General features: G+C 49.4%; 1 protein-coding gene across 1 annotated transcript in view; it reads right to left on the bottom strand.

Moving 5' to 3' along the window:
* Positions 1-16,126, bottom strand: part of LOC149334191 (transient receptor potential cation channel subfamily M member-like 2) — a 94,906-nt gene that overhangs the window by 24,419 nt on the left and 54,361 nt on the right. The window contains exons 23-25 of the mRNA XM_089557883.1: positions 12,571-12,713; positions 2,831-3,050; positions 1,988-2,143 (exon numbers count right to left, since the gene is read on the bottom strand). Of these exons, the coding sequence (XP_089414009.1) occupies positions 1,988-2,143; positions 2,831-3,050; positions 12,571-12,713 (519 nt within the window). The remainder of the gene's footprint in view (positions 1-1,987; positions 2,144-2,830; positions 3,051-12,570; positions 12,714-16,126) is intronic.

Here is a 16,126-nt window from a genome sequence, read left to right on the forward strand (position 1 = left end):
ACGCGGTTACGAAGACAGACAGATTTGCAACCACCTGCGCTTCTGGCGAAACTTACACTTCGTTTTCCATCGGAATGAAAACCTTGTTTTTCTATCAATAATTATTACTTCTTGTTTACTTTTCAGTTCAAACTTATCTCACCTGTTTCTTACCATCTATATCTACTGTTGCTTGTATTACTAAGACGTTCACAAATGTGACGCTAGGCATTTGAAACGCATTAGATTGTTATGTCGGGGTACCAACACCGACGTATGGTATCCATGATGCATGTGGAATTTGAGCAGTGGTACCAGAAGTACTTTAGCCGTTTGGAAGCACATTAGGATCAGACCTGGTCTGAACATACAGAAAGCTTGGCTGGCTGGAGACCAACAGCGTATATGGAAATCATCCTTTCGGACTACTGATGCCGCGAAAAACAGAAGAAAAAAAAGCTAGCTGTAACGCGAGCAAAACAAGAAAAAGCAAGACAAAGGAAAAGTCAGCTGCAAGTGTGATACATTTTAACCCTCCATAACATTGCTTTATGTCCTTTGTATTTATTCCTAATCTTCATTCTCGTTTTTTTCAAAGCTCAGTTCTTTGCCTTTCCTTCTTACGCAAAAATGCTACACCAATATGCTGAGCTTGGAGAGTTGGAGAAGATGCATTTTGTAAACTGGAGCGCTACAAAGGGACGAGAACAAAGGAAGAAGACACAGGCTAGCGCTGTTTCACAACTTTACCCTTTTTCGGTTTTCCTTAATATATTTTCTATCCTTCCTAATAAAGATTCGTATGCTAGTCATCCCGATTTGACCAGTTGGTAGAGCGACTGCTACGGTGAAGCGGTGGTCCCGGTTTTGAACTCCATACCAGGACGAATTTTTTTTTAACAAAGATGTTTCTGAGAAAGCTGTATAGCTTTCCTTTGTAGCTGTATAATTGTGCTTAGGCGGATGTCAGTGAGTACTTTGCTCTGTTACTATAACTATTTCTGTACAAGTTTGTTATTCGTGTACTTATTTCTTTTATATCTAGCTGCTCCATGAACCATAAGTAATATTGTGTAATTTGTTTCCTTACTGTGCATATTTTCCCAAAAGATGCATATACGAAATTCATTGTTTTGGTCATTCAAGAATTACACAATAACACGTGATACTTACTTTGGTTCACTGCACAGGTATTGTCTTTACATGTATGGCAGCAAAAGCAATTTTACTTGCGGTCAAGGAAATTACAGTTATGACTTCTGGCTTGAGTTGCATATTTAGCTCATTCTTCAAAAATAAATCTATAATATTTTTTCGTCTGTTCTGCGGTTTTTATGAGGATAGCGCAACGTAATTTTTAAGAGAGAAAACTAATTTTATGTTTTAATCTCCTATAAAAAATATGCTTCACAAAATTTGCTCCACACTTTAAAAAATTAACACATGGTTTTGGTGACATGACTTCTGCTTCGAGTGACACGCAAGACATCAGTATACGCGGATCCCCAGGTGATATTCGCCTACAACCGCTATTTTTCTCTCGCATTGTTTTGGCTTTGGTTTCAGCTGCTTTGTGACGTCATGGATCAGTATAGGTCACATGAGGCGTAAAAAACAAATGAAAGCGCTCCGCCTTCATGGTTTGTCGTTCTGGCTCTTGAGGCTGGCTGGGCACTGGGTTCCACGGAAATTAAACGACGAAGCAAAGATAAAGTCTGTTTTCTCATGCTTCGCGTGATTTATATATAACTTTTACGTCACAGCCATCGCTCACCTGTTGAAACTGAAAAATCACGAGTGAGAAATTCAATCGTAAATTTAGCCCTCGTGGGCAAATACCACGTAAGAATACATGTATATTAATGTATTACACAATACCGGTAAGAATAAAACATGCCACCAAAATATAGGTATCTATACTTCTTTAGTGGTTTCCTGGCACTCAAGAAAAAGAGCGTTAAACACGACACTCCACCGGAAAACCAGTGAAAGGCATGCGGGGACTCACCTTGGAACCCCTTCGTTTTCCAGAATGTAGATGATGATGGTACCATCAGCATCTTCGATCCACGATCTTCGGTCTATGCTGACGCCCCCCGGTGATGTGGACAGGCAGTTCCACTTGAGAGACGGCAGACTCTGGGCGTTTTCGTTGCTGGTGATCCTGCATCGCACAGGTAGTAAGCAGGCAGTGCTTCTACCGTATGTCAGTTGCTACTCCTCACACATTTTTTCTCTGAATCCCTCAGCAGAACCGAGGAATTTCGATGCATATGCAAGTGCTTTTTTCGAAAGAAGTTAGCACAAAAAATGGACAAGGGACAGAAAGTCAACAAGAGACAAGGGACAAGGGACTTTCTGTCCCTTGTGCGTTTTTTGCGCTAACTTCTTTGGAAAAATGCATCACCAACAAGCCCGGCAGCTTGCTCTCCTATATGCAACTGCCCACATCAACGAACGACGCTAGTAGGCCTCAATACTCCATACAGCACAGGCATTACATACCCACTGCCAGAAACACTACATGATGATCTGCTAAAATTTACTGCAAGTTGTGCCGACATACAGCACCCACGCGTCCGTAAACTTCAAAGGTTGAAGGCTGAAAAGAGAATGTTGCTCTAGAGATGACTGAGCTGATTGAATCCAGACATGTCCGTTGGGGGCAGGGGCGAGCTTGTTAACGTTCCGTTGTAATTTTTCATTTCGTTCGTACACTTAACGATGCCTAATCTGGGGACAGAGAAAACTTCTACTGAAAATTCGGTTGAACACAATGGTGAGCGCGAAGACCTCTCCTGGCCACTTTCAGCCACTCTGTGTCACGCCGAACATGGCAGCCAGTGCTCACATGAGGATGTCTTCATCCACGTAGACCTGCAGAGGCGCCGGGAACTGCGTCCGGGGCCTCGTGTACGCCACCGGGTCGTAGTCGAGCCACATCACCTCCCAGGGGACGAACTTGTCCGGCACGGGGAAGCGCTGTATCTTTGTCCCCGGGTACGGAGACTGGCGCGAGATGTAGTGGAGGGTGGTCTGCTGCTGCACGGACGTCCCCATCGACATGGGATCTGCGACCAAGCGCGAAACGATGTTAACGCAGTTATCTGAGGCTAAATTTTTCGGAAACGCCTGCCACGTTACGGTGATTAATCTTCTATACCAGACGTCAAAAAGTCTGGTTGGCGATACACATGCCTTGGAGTGCATATTGCAACCGCGCAAAACGACGCAGGACAAAGAGAGGAAAGCACAGGACAAGACGCGGAACTTCAAGACGCGTCCTGTGCTTTCCTCTCTTCGTCCTGCGTCGTTTTGCGGGGTTGCAATATGCACTCTATTGTCAACCACCAACTAGCCCGCCTTCACTTGTTACACATGGCTTGGTCTGCCCGCTGCTGTGGAAGCAAAGACGTGGCAAAAAAAGCAAAGTTCTGCTAGTGTGGCGTACCATAACGAACAACAAGCACTTTCTTTGAAGCGACGCGCAGAAAACGGTATTTTTTAAATACGAGCGTTCTGAGTACCAATAGCAGGTTGCACTCAAAAGTTTACGGGACATCAGCGTGCGGGAAAAAATTTATTTCGGCGCAGTCACGTTATCCATGCGCCTGAAATATGGCAAGGCATAAAGGGACATGGATGCTGTACCGAATGCAACAATACCAACAAACTGGGTCGCGAAGTATAGCTCGAATAAATTTATTTCCCAGCACACGCACGCTGTAATATTTTGATCACCACAGTACATGCTAAACGCGTCCATGGGGATAATTTTTTTCTGCTTAAGCTCTATAAACGACTTATTCGAATTTCACCTCGTTTTTCGAGCGCAGCAACGAGAAAAAGATCACTGTGATTGCTATTGTAATGTGGAAACTCGCACAGTTAGCGTGGACGGGCACAGTCCTTGTCCCAGCGGTGCCGCTCAGCAGACCAGCGTTCGCAAGCGCAAAACCCGAACTTCGTCGGCTTCGCCTATCTTCTTCCTCGCCTTCGTCGGCGCTAGCTGCTGGGGCATCGAACTCCAACTCTCTTCCTTAGAATACCCCCGGGGTGAAGAGGCGCCATTCTGGCGGCCTAAGGGCACGAGACGATGGCTGGGTCGTAGTAGGGCTTCAGACGGTCTAAGTGCACAATTTCACGACCGCGGCGGTGATGGTCAGACGAAGGCGTGATGGGCTCGACCAGATAATTAACTGGGGAGACCTGCTGAATAACGCGATAGGGGCCCTGGTATTTGCTCAGCAGTTTTGTAGACTGGCCGGGGCTGGAGGAGGGCACCCACAGCCAAACGAAGGATTCAGGCAGATATGACGGCGGCAGACCGGAAGAAGCGGCGCGGGCGCTTTTCTGACGGTGCTGATCGTGAGAAGTAAAGGAACGGGCGAGTTGACGGCATTCTTCGGCATGCGCAGCGGCTTGAGAGACGGTTGTAAAGTCGGACGAATCGGAGCGGTAAGGGAGTATGGTGTCCATGATGGAGGAAGGGTCGCGTCCGTAGAGAAGAAAATACGGGGAAAAACCAGTAGTGGCTTGCGTTGCAGAGTTGTAAGCGTATGTAACGAAAGGTAGAACGCTGTCCCAGCCGGAGTGATCGGTAGAAACGTACTTGGCCATCATGTCGCCGAGGGTCCGGTTAAAGCGTTCGGTCATGCCGTTCGTCTGTGGATGGTACGAAGACGTCGTGCGATGAACGATATGACACTCGCGAAGAAGGGCTTCCACTACGCCGGACAAGAAGACGCGACCCCGATCGCTGAGCAATTCCTGAGGCGCACCGTGACGAAGAATGATATTCTGTAGTATGAAACCGGCTACGTCAGAGGCCGTCGCAGCTGGCAACGGGGCAGTTTCCGCATAGCGCGTGAGATGATCAATGGCGACGATGATCCAGCGGTTCCCGGCGGCAGTGCTGGGAAGAGGACCATAAAGGTCGATTCCAACACGGTCGAATGGTCGGGCCGGACACGGTAACGGTTGCAGAGGAGCAGGTGAGTGCGGTGGTGCGTTTTTGCGGCGCTGACATTCCAAACAAGAGCGTATGTACTGCCGGACAAAACGGTACATACCCCGCCAATAATACCGAAGACGCAGGCGGGTAAAAGTTTTCAGCACACCGGCATGAGCACATTGCGGGTAGTCGTGATAACTGGCACAGATGGCGGAGCGGAGATGCCTGGGGATCACGAGCAGCCATTTGCGACCGTCGGGGAGGTAATTCCGACGGTACAGCAGCTGGTCACGCACGACAAAGTGATGAGCTTGACGACGGAGCGCTCGAGAAGGGAGACGGGCTGATCGGTTGTCTAAGAAATCCAGAAGAGAAGTAATCCAAGGATCCTTGCGCTGCTCAGAAGCCATATCAATAGTGTCATGAGAAGGTGTGAGGCCGGAAATAGATGGCGGGTCAGGCTCAGAGGTCACAGGGGAGCGCGAGAGAGCGTCGGCGTCGGAGTGTTTACGACCGGAACGATAAATGACCCGAATGTCGTAATCTTGTAAACGCAGAGCCCAACGAGCGAGGCGGCCAGATGGATCTTTGAGTGACAACAGCCAACAAAGGGCATGGTGATCTGTAATGACATCGAACGGGCGCCCATATAAGTAAGGACGAAATTTTGCGATCGCCCAAATAATCGCCAAACATTCTTTTTCTGTGACGGAATAGTTAGTCTCCGCTTTTGTGAGCGCACGGCTGGCGTAGGCAACGACGTACTCATTGAAACCAGGTTTCCGCTGAGCTAGAACGGCACCGAGACCAATGCCGCTGGCGTCTGTGTGCTGTTCTGTAGGCGCGGAAGGGTCGAAATGGCGCAAGATCGGAGGAGAGGTGAGGAGGTGGCGCCGCGTTGCAAAAGCTTCGTCACATGCAGGGGACCAAGCCGACAGGTCGTGGCTACCAGCGAGAAGTTGCGTCAGCGGGGCGATAACGGCAGCAAAATTCTTGACGAACCGGCGCAAGTAAGAACAAAGGCCAAGAAAGCTTCTGAGTTCTTTCAGGGATGTGGCCTTCGGGAAATCAGCAACTGCGCGGAGCTTGGCAGGGTCCGGGAGTACACCATCCTTGGACACGACGTGGCCTAGGATAGTCAGCTGTCGAGCGCCGAAGCGACACTTTTTCAAGTTCAGCTGCAGCTGACGCTGAACTTTTTCAAGTTCAGCGTCACTGAGGCAGCGAAGAACACTCTCCAGGCGAAGAAGGTGAGACGGCAAATTCTGGGAGAAGATGACAACATCGTCCAAGTAGCAGAGGCATGTCTGCCATTTAAGCCCACGGAGGATGTTTTCCATCATACGCTCAAAAGTGGCCGGCGCGTTGCACAGACCGAAGGGCATCACATTAAATTCATACAGCCCATCAGGCGTGATGAAAGCTGTTTTCGGGCGATCGACGTCGGCCATCGGCACCTGCCAGTACCCAGAGCGCAGATCCAACGAAGAAAAGTACTCCGCTCCCTGCAGGCAATCCAGCGCGTCATCTATACGAGGCAGTGGGTAGACGTCCTTCCGAGTAATTTTGTTTAGCCGGCGGTAGTCTACGCAGAATCCAATGGAGCCGTCCTTTTTCTTGACGAGCACGACTGGAGAAGCCCACGGACTGTGAGAGGGCTGGATCACGCCGCGGTTCAGCATGTCGGTCACCTGTTCATCAATGATGCGGCGCTTGGCGGAGGAGACGCGATAGGGGCGTTGGCGCAAGGGTCCATGGGTGCCAGTGTCGATATGGTGGCGAACCGCGGTTGCACGACCCAACGGTGCTTGAGGAGAGTCAAAGGATGCGCGGAAGCGCTGCAGCAAAAGCGATCAGCTGGGCGCGTTGGTGACGTGGTAGAGCGGCGTCGACAGAATGGGAAAACATATCCGGGGAGGACGGGGCGGCGACGTCGGCGGGAGGGGTGAGGGCGTTGATGTCATGGGTGTCAGGGTCATCAAGGACAGAAGCGTCGTCGAGATCGATGACATCAACCGTGCCGAGCGATTCTCCCCGATGTAAAGTGGTGGGAAAAGGCAACGGGTTCGCGACGTACAGAGCGCCACAACCACCAGAAAGGGTGAGCACGGCATGAGGGAGCAAAACAGACTTGCGGTGCGCACAAAGAGGAGAGGGTGAATAAAGAACAGTATCGTCTGAGAGGGCAGCACAAGTCAGCGGCACAAGAACAGAAGAGAAAGCTGGCAAGTCGACGTCGTCAGCGACGAGAATAGGCGCGGCGGTAACAGGGGCGGCGTCCACAAGAGCATCACACAGCGGCGACAAATCAATTTGAGCACGTGCACAGTCAATGATGGCGCGATGCGCGGACAGAAAGTCCCACCCGAGGATGATGTCATGAGAGGAGCGGGCGAGAACGAAGAACTCAATGGTGTAGGAGAGACCTTGAATGACGAGGCTGGCAGTGCACGCTGCGAGAGGGCGAATGGGGTCAGCGCTGGCGGTCCGAAGTGAAAGGTCAGAAAGCGGCGTCATCACTTTTTTTAATTTGCGGCACAAGTTGCGACTAATGATGGACACGGCAGCACCACTGTCAATAAGCGCGTCAACAGGAAGACCTTCAACGATCACTTCAATAACGTTCATAGGAGCGGCGATAGGGCTTGAGACGGTCGTTGACGGCGCAGTTCTTGCCTCCGGAACTGCGGCGCCTAGTTTTCCGCTTGAAGTGGTGGGGACCGGCGGCGCATAGGAGAGGGCGAACGGCGTCGAGGAGACGGTGACCGATGGCTTCGGTTGTAGGAGTCGGAACGAGGCAGAGAGGGATTCGGAGCCGGCATAGGAGAAGAGACAGGGACGGAGGGCAATGGAGCGTCGTACGTTGGCGAGCGCCCGTAGTCGTAAGGACCGGAGCCGCGCGTGCGGCACCAGCGGGCCACATGACCAGCGAGACCGCAGGCGTAGCATATCGGCCGGTTATCTGGGGTGCGCCACAGATTGATAGGGCGGGGACCGGTGCGAGTCAAAGGATGGTGAGTGCGTGGCAGCGCAGGGGCGAGCTGCTGCTGAGGATACACGTTGACAGGTGGCGCATAAGTGGGGACAACCGGCTGAGGTCGTGGCCGGATGAGTGCTTCCGCATATGTCAGCGGTGCAGTGACCAAAGGGGGTGGATTAGTGGGCGGCAGGACCTCAGCTGCCTGCTCCTGGATGACACGCTGAATTGAAGGCGACAGCGATGGCGAAGGGGCGGGTTGGGAGGTAACCAGCGATAATTGACGAGCCACCTCCTCCCGCACAAACTGCTTGATGTGCTCAAGAAGTGTCGGCTGATCGTGGGCAGGACTGCCTGCTTCCAAGCTCGAAATGGTGGCGTCCGAGCAAGTGGTACGGCGGGTGACATGTCGCTGTTTGCGGAGCTCGTCGTAGCTCTGGCACAAAGACACGACGTCGGAGATGGTTTCGGGTCTTTAGACACCGACATTTGAAACGCATCGTCCTCAATCCCTTTCAGAATGTGTCGGATTTTGTCAGCCTCGCTCATAGATGGATTGAGCCGCTTACAGAAATCAACGATGTCCTCGATATAACTTGTGAAGTTCTCGCCGTTCTGTTGGGCACGACTGCGCAACCGTTGTTCAGCGCGAAGTTTTCGGACAGCGGGGCGGCCGAAAACGTCAGTCAGGCTGCTTTTTATAGCCGCCCAGGTAGTAAAATCCGCCTCGTGGTTGCGGAACCATAAGTTGGCGACGTCGGTGAAGTAGAAGATGACGTTCGTGAGCTTAACGACGTCATCCCATTTGTTGTATGCACACGCGTTCGTAGGAGGCGAGCCAATCTTCTACGTCAGTGTCGTCAGTGCCGCTGAAGATCGCCGGGTCGCGCTGACGGACGGCACCAGAACAGAGGACAGGCTGGGCTAGTTGGACCGAGGTGTCGGACGTCGTGGTAGAGCCTTGTAGCCTGGGCATCGTGGCGTAGGTCCACGGGGAGAACAAGCAGCACCTCCACCAAGTGTAATGTGGAAACTCGCACAGTTAGCGTGGACGGGCACAGTCCTTGTCCCAGCGGCGCCGCTCAGCAGGCCAGCGTTCGCAAGCGCAAAACCCGAACTTCGTCGGCTTCGCCTATCTTCTTCCTCGCCTTCGTCGGCGCTAGCTGCTGGGGCATCGAACTCAAACTCTCTTTCTTACACTATGAACAATCTCCTGTGATCATGACTGTGTTCTTCTAGTTTTTTTTTACATATACAGAGCATTGCACGCAATTTGATCCAAGGTTTTACAACCAAGGGGTGCACCAGGTCTTTGTATAACTAACTGCATATTGTTTGCCGTCGTGTGCCGCATACAAGAGCAGCTTTGTAAATTCCGCCTAAGTGTATATTTACGCACATTTTGCAATAATCACATTAGTTCGGCACGTTTCATTAATTTTGTACAGAGGGTTAAAAACGTCCGAATCAAATTTTCATGTTAACGTAGCACCCGAGTGCTACTATTTCCTTTTTTTAATAAAACCCCAGGAAGTATGAGAAAAAAAAACTGGTTATTGCGCCATTACGCTGCCATATATTAGCGCTCTCTAACATGTTTTGAGCAAATCAAGCATGGGGTGCTGCCAGTGCCAAAGTTAATGACGCCATTCGCTTTGATAGGAAGCGAAATGGTAAAAAGAATAAAAGGTGGATACTTTCAGGCATTGGCCTTTTCTTTTTTTTTTTTTTGAAGCGAAAAGTTTCACTAGGCTAGTCAACACCTCGTTTCGTGTGAGCCACACTACACATTTGACACTTCTGCGCATGCGCGAAACCGAGTGACGTCACGCACGGCGCAGACACTCGCCATGTAAGGAGACGAAGAAGCAACATTCGGACGGCGCAGAAACGGGCAGAAGTGCCAGTACGACCAAGGTCTTCACGGCAGACTTTGTACAGTCCGTTCGGCTACGTGTGTGCCGTTCGTGAAAGACTATGGAATTTGCGGGATGCGGCAGACATTGAGCTTAGCATCTGCTTAGTTGAGTGAAACCGTGGGTAGAGTGCGCGCCTCATGTAGGGCATTTGATTCAAAGAGAAAGAGCCTCTGTTCAGCGTTTGACCTTTCGCCCCAGCCGTGCGCAGTGCGCATTTGAAAGGAGAGGAGCGCTTGCCCATAGAACAGGAGCAAACACTCGCCATAGAAGGAGAAGAAGAAGCAACTATCGGACGGCGCAGAAACACCGATACAGAAGTGGTAGCTTGGGAGTTGGCTGAGAAGCAGCGAGAGCTTTTCGCTTCAAGATATCGAAGGCTTAACCTTAGCTAAGCCACAGCCATTTTTTTTTCTTCCACTCGCTTCCTACTTCTTTTAACTGGTTGGAGTTGCAACGGACGTCATCTCAAAGTGCACCCGGCCCTCTCCACCCTTCATCTGCTTTCAGGGGAGAGTAGAAAGGAAAAAAGATGACAGAGGGAACAGCGGGAGACGGTAGGAGGCGACGAGAGGCGAGAGGGGCACCGCAGTCGTCAGTCAGGGTCACATCGAGATCAGAGTCAAGGGAAGCACATGGGAAGAGTGGAGAGCGTTACGGCCTGTGACAATGTGGTGGAGGAACTGGATCACGCTACCCTCCGACACGCTGTGAACACGGCAGAGGCAGCAGCTGCACACTAATGCTAGGCATACCCTTCTGCTAGAATAGCATTGATCACGTGTACATTTTGTTTTTGTTTAGTCTGCGGGATGACCGAATACGAGGATAGCCTCAGTTGGCTTTCGGTGGACTGCTTATCGGTTATTGGGGACATGGGTGCGCGCTCTCCGGGTTACGGCCCAAAGTACTGACGCATTTTGAGGCCTATGGTGAGAGCAGCGTCAGCCGCAGACTTTTCCCAGGGCATTGAAGACGCATAGCTTGTTGCGCCAGTTGTTGCACGGTGAAGTGGAAAACCAGCGGAAAGGACGTGTTCACAAGCAGGAGAAGTACACAAGACAACTACCCTGTGTATTTTTCCTGATTGCGACCGCGTACTTTCCGCTCGTTTTCCATTTCCCCACGGCCAGCGCTGGCGCTTCGTTCGTTCAAAACACGGTTGAGATAGTTACAATACGCATGAGCGCAGTGGCAGGGTCTTTCCTAAATATTTCGTGGGATTTCTTTAGGGTCAGAGATACACTCCCGTCAAAAGTATACAACCCAAGGGGTTTGCTTTTGAGGCCTGCAGCATGCTTTTTATGAATCCTCAGCGACCGTAATCTCTCGAAAGAGGAATGGCTTCGCGTCCTCAATCCTTCCAAGATTTGGACTGCTTGATATGTCAGGGAGCCACGCTAAACAGCTTAGAAGCAAACCCGTAAACCCGTTGGGCTGCATACTTTAGACGGTGGCTATACGTTGCTGATTATTTGAAATCTTAGTAAGTAATTTCAGCTAATTAACTAATTTGGCGGAATGACGAATCATGTCAGTTGTGCGACAACAGCGAGCAATTTCACGTTTCGCCGTTCTATGTTGTAAGTACAGTCCTATGTAAGGCTTGGCTCAAGTCATGCGAAGCCCCCGTATATTAGCACGGTTTGGCAAGATGGTGTGCCGCTAGCCATTTCATAGACCACACTACAAATTTAGAGAAAATGTGCTCTGTATTGACACTTCCTACTGAATAATAGAAGGTGTTCAAAATTCTCGCCGCCAAACATTAATTTCGATATACGCCGCTAACGACATCCGCATTGCTTCTGTTCAAGTGTAGCAATAGTAGAGAGAGAAGGATTCGTACTTTGCTTCGAAAGCCGTGCAAGGTACTACTCAGCCAGGAAACATAGGCTGTCACAAGTGCAAGCCGTAGTAATGTGCTACTGCTTCTTTCGGCATCGTTGTCTTTTATAAAATTACAACCACAGGTCAAATCCACTTCACTGTACAAGCGAGGACAGTATAACTAGAATGGGAGTATGAAAACGCATGCTTAATAAGGTCTTGCCGCTTCGTTATCGCCTTCAAATTAGATATGTTTGTTTTACTTCGAAAAAAACTTCCCGTGGTTAAAGAGAATGGACACGCTAGATTACAGCCCTGTAGGTCGGATTTCTACACCGGTATTCATGGACAGGCATGCAAAGGGATGTGTTCACAGAACAATAACAACGTTCTCTGGAATTTTCTTTTTGGTTTTCCTTAATGCAATGTCAGCAAATTATTGAGCTTTGTGCATTCAGCGTCTTTTTTTGTGTGTGGTCAACTGAATTATTGGTATGGAAAGAACTGCTTAAGTGCCCTGCCAAACTATTTTACCACAGTGCGTTCAGCTTAGGGCACTGATTTTTATTTTGGCCCTCAAGAGGCCCTCAGAATTATTCCTACGTTTCGGTGCCGTGACCACTCATTCGCAAGAATGCAGTTATTATGAACGTAGACGCTTTCTAGCTGCCAGATGCTTCTACTGTGTTGGCCAAAATTAGTTCTTCTAAACACGAAGCACTAGGAATTCTTCAAAAGAAAGCACGAAGCAGGAGCGTACGCCCATGTATGCAGGTCACCTAACAAGCAGGCGGCAAATACGATCAAGCCTATTTCGCAGGTACGGCTTATGTCGCTGTCTTCATAAAGGTACTTTACGACATGTTTCCTACCTCCGAAGCATGTACCGCCAAACGTAAGAGCAGAATTATCACCTCCTTTTGTAGAACACGCCTGCTTTAGCGTGTCCAGGTAGATCAAGGAAAGAGACATTTTCCGCTGGACTTCTTCAACTTGGCCTCGAAGCTGGTCCAGTATGGTGCGCTGGTAGTCCACATCCTCCAGCATCAAGGTCAGGCTGTTAGCAGGAGAGAAAAAAAACATTTTAGGCCGCACAGACGCACACGGAAAAACATTTATTCCTTCATTACTGTGCCGGGCACACCCTCCAACAGTCTCATCCTTTGTGGACGGCTTTGCTGACGCGTATACAACTGGGTGCGGCATCTTTCGGCTATTATTACGGTCGGCCGTACGAAAGCGCAGGGAGCTGTAGCGTTTTTAATGTATTTCTTGCGCGACTGGGGCTACGGAAAGGGAACGTGGGCCATTGGAACACATGTGAGCAAGACTTTCAAAAACATTTTTCTCGTTTCACAGAGTACCGATGCAAGCAGCTGTTAACAGGTAGCGGGTATTTTGAAGAAGAATGTGAGAAAGCATGGTCATTTCGAAGGTTTGTTTTTAAAACTCCACCATAAGCGTGTTTAAGAAGCCAGCCATACCCCGAAAATCTGTTCGATCGGTTGTTGCCCCGAATCACCCAAGCTTGTCGCGTTTCCGACATAAAATCCGACATGATTCCGCGTGCTCTATATATTTGCTAATACAGTCGTTCCAACTAGACATGCTGCACAGCATTACCTGAGAAAGCAATACTAAAATGCCATGCAAAGCGATCGAAACAGGACCACGCACTGTAGCAGACGGCGCCGCACACGAACGTCGGCCACCTCCGGTAATAGACACTTTTAGTTGGGCATATGGAGAGACTCTGCGCGCAAAGAGTGCGCATGTGCGGAACGCTATGTATCTCGCAGCGTCGCACGAATGTACGACGCTACAAATCATAGCGTGCGCGCGCTACGGCCACGTTACGGGATGCGTTGAGAAGATGGCGGCGCCCTGCTCGCCTGCTTCGAAATAAATACATGTCGCCGCTGGATTCTTCGACGCGAAAGCTCGCTCAAACGGTAGCGGTTCGCTTTTATTTCGCACTCTCCCGCCCACGCGTAGAGCTATAGGCGATAACTAGCCCCGGGTTTTGAGAACACTTGTAGAATTGAAATGTTTGCATAGTTTTCTTCTTGGAACGAAGAAAGGCTCGCAATGGACCCACCATAGTTGTCAGTAATTACGGGTGAAAATTTTTTCAACGCAGCGTTGATGTGCTTTGGCGTCGTGACACTAGATGGCGCTACCATTTCCGCGTGCCCCTGAGAGACGCTACGACACGGCCAACTAAATGTGTTGTGTTTACTCTATTTACAGCGTACGTAACGCAATAAGCGATGCGTGCACAAGCTTATTGTGTACGCCCCACTAAAAGTGTCTAACGCCCTCTGGCGTCCGCCAGCGCCACCGACGCTTTGAACAGAAAGGACTAAAAAGGGAGTAATCGTCCTTCAGCGCACTCCCTTTTACTAAAGAGAGTGCGCTAGAGCACAGCTTTTCCATTTTACTCCCATATGGGCATATTTGTGTATAGAGAGTAGGTGTGTAATCACGGTGCAAGTCATCTGGTACAGTGTGCAGTTCGTTTATAGCACTGCTTAGAACTCCCTTCAATGTAAACCTAGCTATCGTTTGAACAACAATATTTGCGAGGGAATAGAGCGTGCGCGGCCGAAATGTCAGAGTACACCAGAAGTTTGCGCGATTCATGGAAACACCAGCGGATAGAGCACCTCTTGGGAGTATGTCCGACTTTGTAACGGACATTCATCGTGGGAATGAAGAAGCACCCGCCAACTGTTAACGTAGGCCGCCTACATGGGTGCTCAGTCAAATGAGAAATATAATTTCGCAACTTTTGAACCTGTTTTAGGATGAATTTCGCCATTCTTAATGAAGAGATGACGTCGCAGGTGCTCTGTAAAATCAAAAAACTGCTTTTAAAACGATTGCTTCCATGTATTCCTAAGGGTGCTAAGCCTGCTTTTCACCCACAGTCCTCTCCAGCTGCCGACAACCGCCGTTTTGTTTGTAAACATGGTGTTGGTCTACTGGCGGTCCGGAAACAGCCATCAGCCTTCCCCATAGCATCGCTTTCGGGTGAGCGGCACCTCTTGAAAGTTATTTCCAACGTAGAACCATTGCTAACTTCAGATTCTAGCAAAGTAATATGGGGGCGTTTTTAATAATTATTACTTAAGCCACGGCTTCATCACAGGTACGAATACATAGGTAATTACTGCCTCGGAAGCAGCGAAGCGCTGGAAATAGTTATGGTATACAACTACTTGGAAGAAATGGGAATTAGAAGGCGTGTGATGTGAAGGAAAGATAACCGATTGTCGTTAATAGTGAGGGTTCTCAATTCCAAGAGAATTCAAGCGCAGCAAGAATGGCAGAAAGTGAGGTTGGCTGATGAGGTTAGGATGTTAACGGGTATAAGAAAGGGGAAAATGGCCCAGCAAAGGCGCAACTGAAGGAACATACGTAGGGTGACCTTTTCCTGCAGTCGGCATAATCATGCTGATGGAAACAACTGCTTAGGGCAGGTAGTCAGGCTTTTGTCTGCAATAGGAGTACGAAGTTTATTGCTGATGAAACCCCTACCTCCTCCTTTTTCCTCGATTTTCCTTCGACTTTGGCTTAAAGAAACAGTGCCGCGTGGAAGCAGCGTGAATGACTAAAGGACATGTGCCTGTAAGCTCGAGCACGCTTCGATATCGTAATCTCTACAATTCGGCGTGTTTTCCCGATATATTTAGGATGTATTATGCACACTGAGTGCCTTTATCATCGTCACAATTCACCAATAAATTATATTAAATTTCACCCAGTTGTGGATGGCACGTCGAGGGCTCTGCGCCGGTACCATTTGTCTCATGGCTCATTTGTAGTACACCGGAGATAAAAAAAAACCGCTATCACGTCAAATCAATGGAAGAGAGCAACGACAGCTTGAGCACTATCTGAGCTTTGTGTGTACGTCTTTGTGCTTCTTTTTTTCCCGTCGTCTTCGCGCAGTTTTTTTAGAATCATTATGCACGTTCACAGCTATGTGTTCCACCCGCTCAAAGCGTTTACTCGCCGTGTTCAACATGTGGTAGCCAACGACTTCTCTGAATACATACTTGTCTCTACCATTCACAGTGTACTGTTTCTCAGCCTCACGTCCATAACTGCTGTGTGAATTCCAACGCAGAGTTTCAAGAGACGCCACAGCACAGCTGAGATCAGCAGAAAGTGAACCGGGTGGATGAGATTAGGAAGTTTTCGGGCATAATGTGGCCGCAGCTGCCACAGGGCAGTGCTAATCGGAGATATAAGGGAGATAGATGCCTTTGTCCTTCACTGGGCGAAGTTGGGCTGATGATGATGAAGCCTGTGTCCTTTCCTTTTCTGTTGACTTTGACAACAATTAGATGGCACGTGCAAGCACCTTGAATGAGCAAACGAGGCGTGCCGGCAAGCTCAACCACGCTTCGACAGACCAAAATTGGCTTCTACATGGTGTACGTCGCTCAGTTTCATGCTTTCTCA

This window comes from Amblyomma mixtum, chromosome 8, assembly GCF_055824585.1.
Source record: "Amblyomma mixtum isolate Tamu chromosome 8, ASM5582458v1, whole genome shotgun sequence".
In the NCBI taxonomy this organism is placed as follows: Eukaryota; Metazoa; Arthropoda; class Arachnida; order Ixodida; family Ixodidae; genus Amblyomma; species Amblyomma mixtum.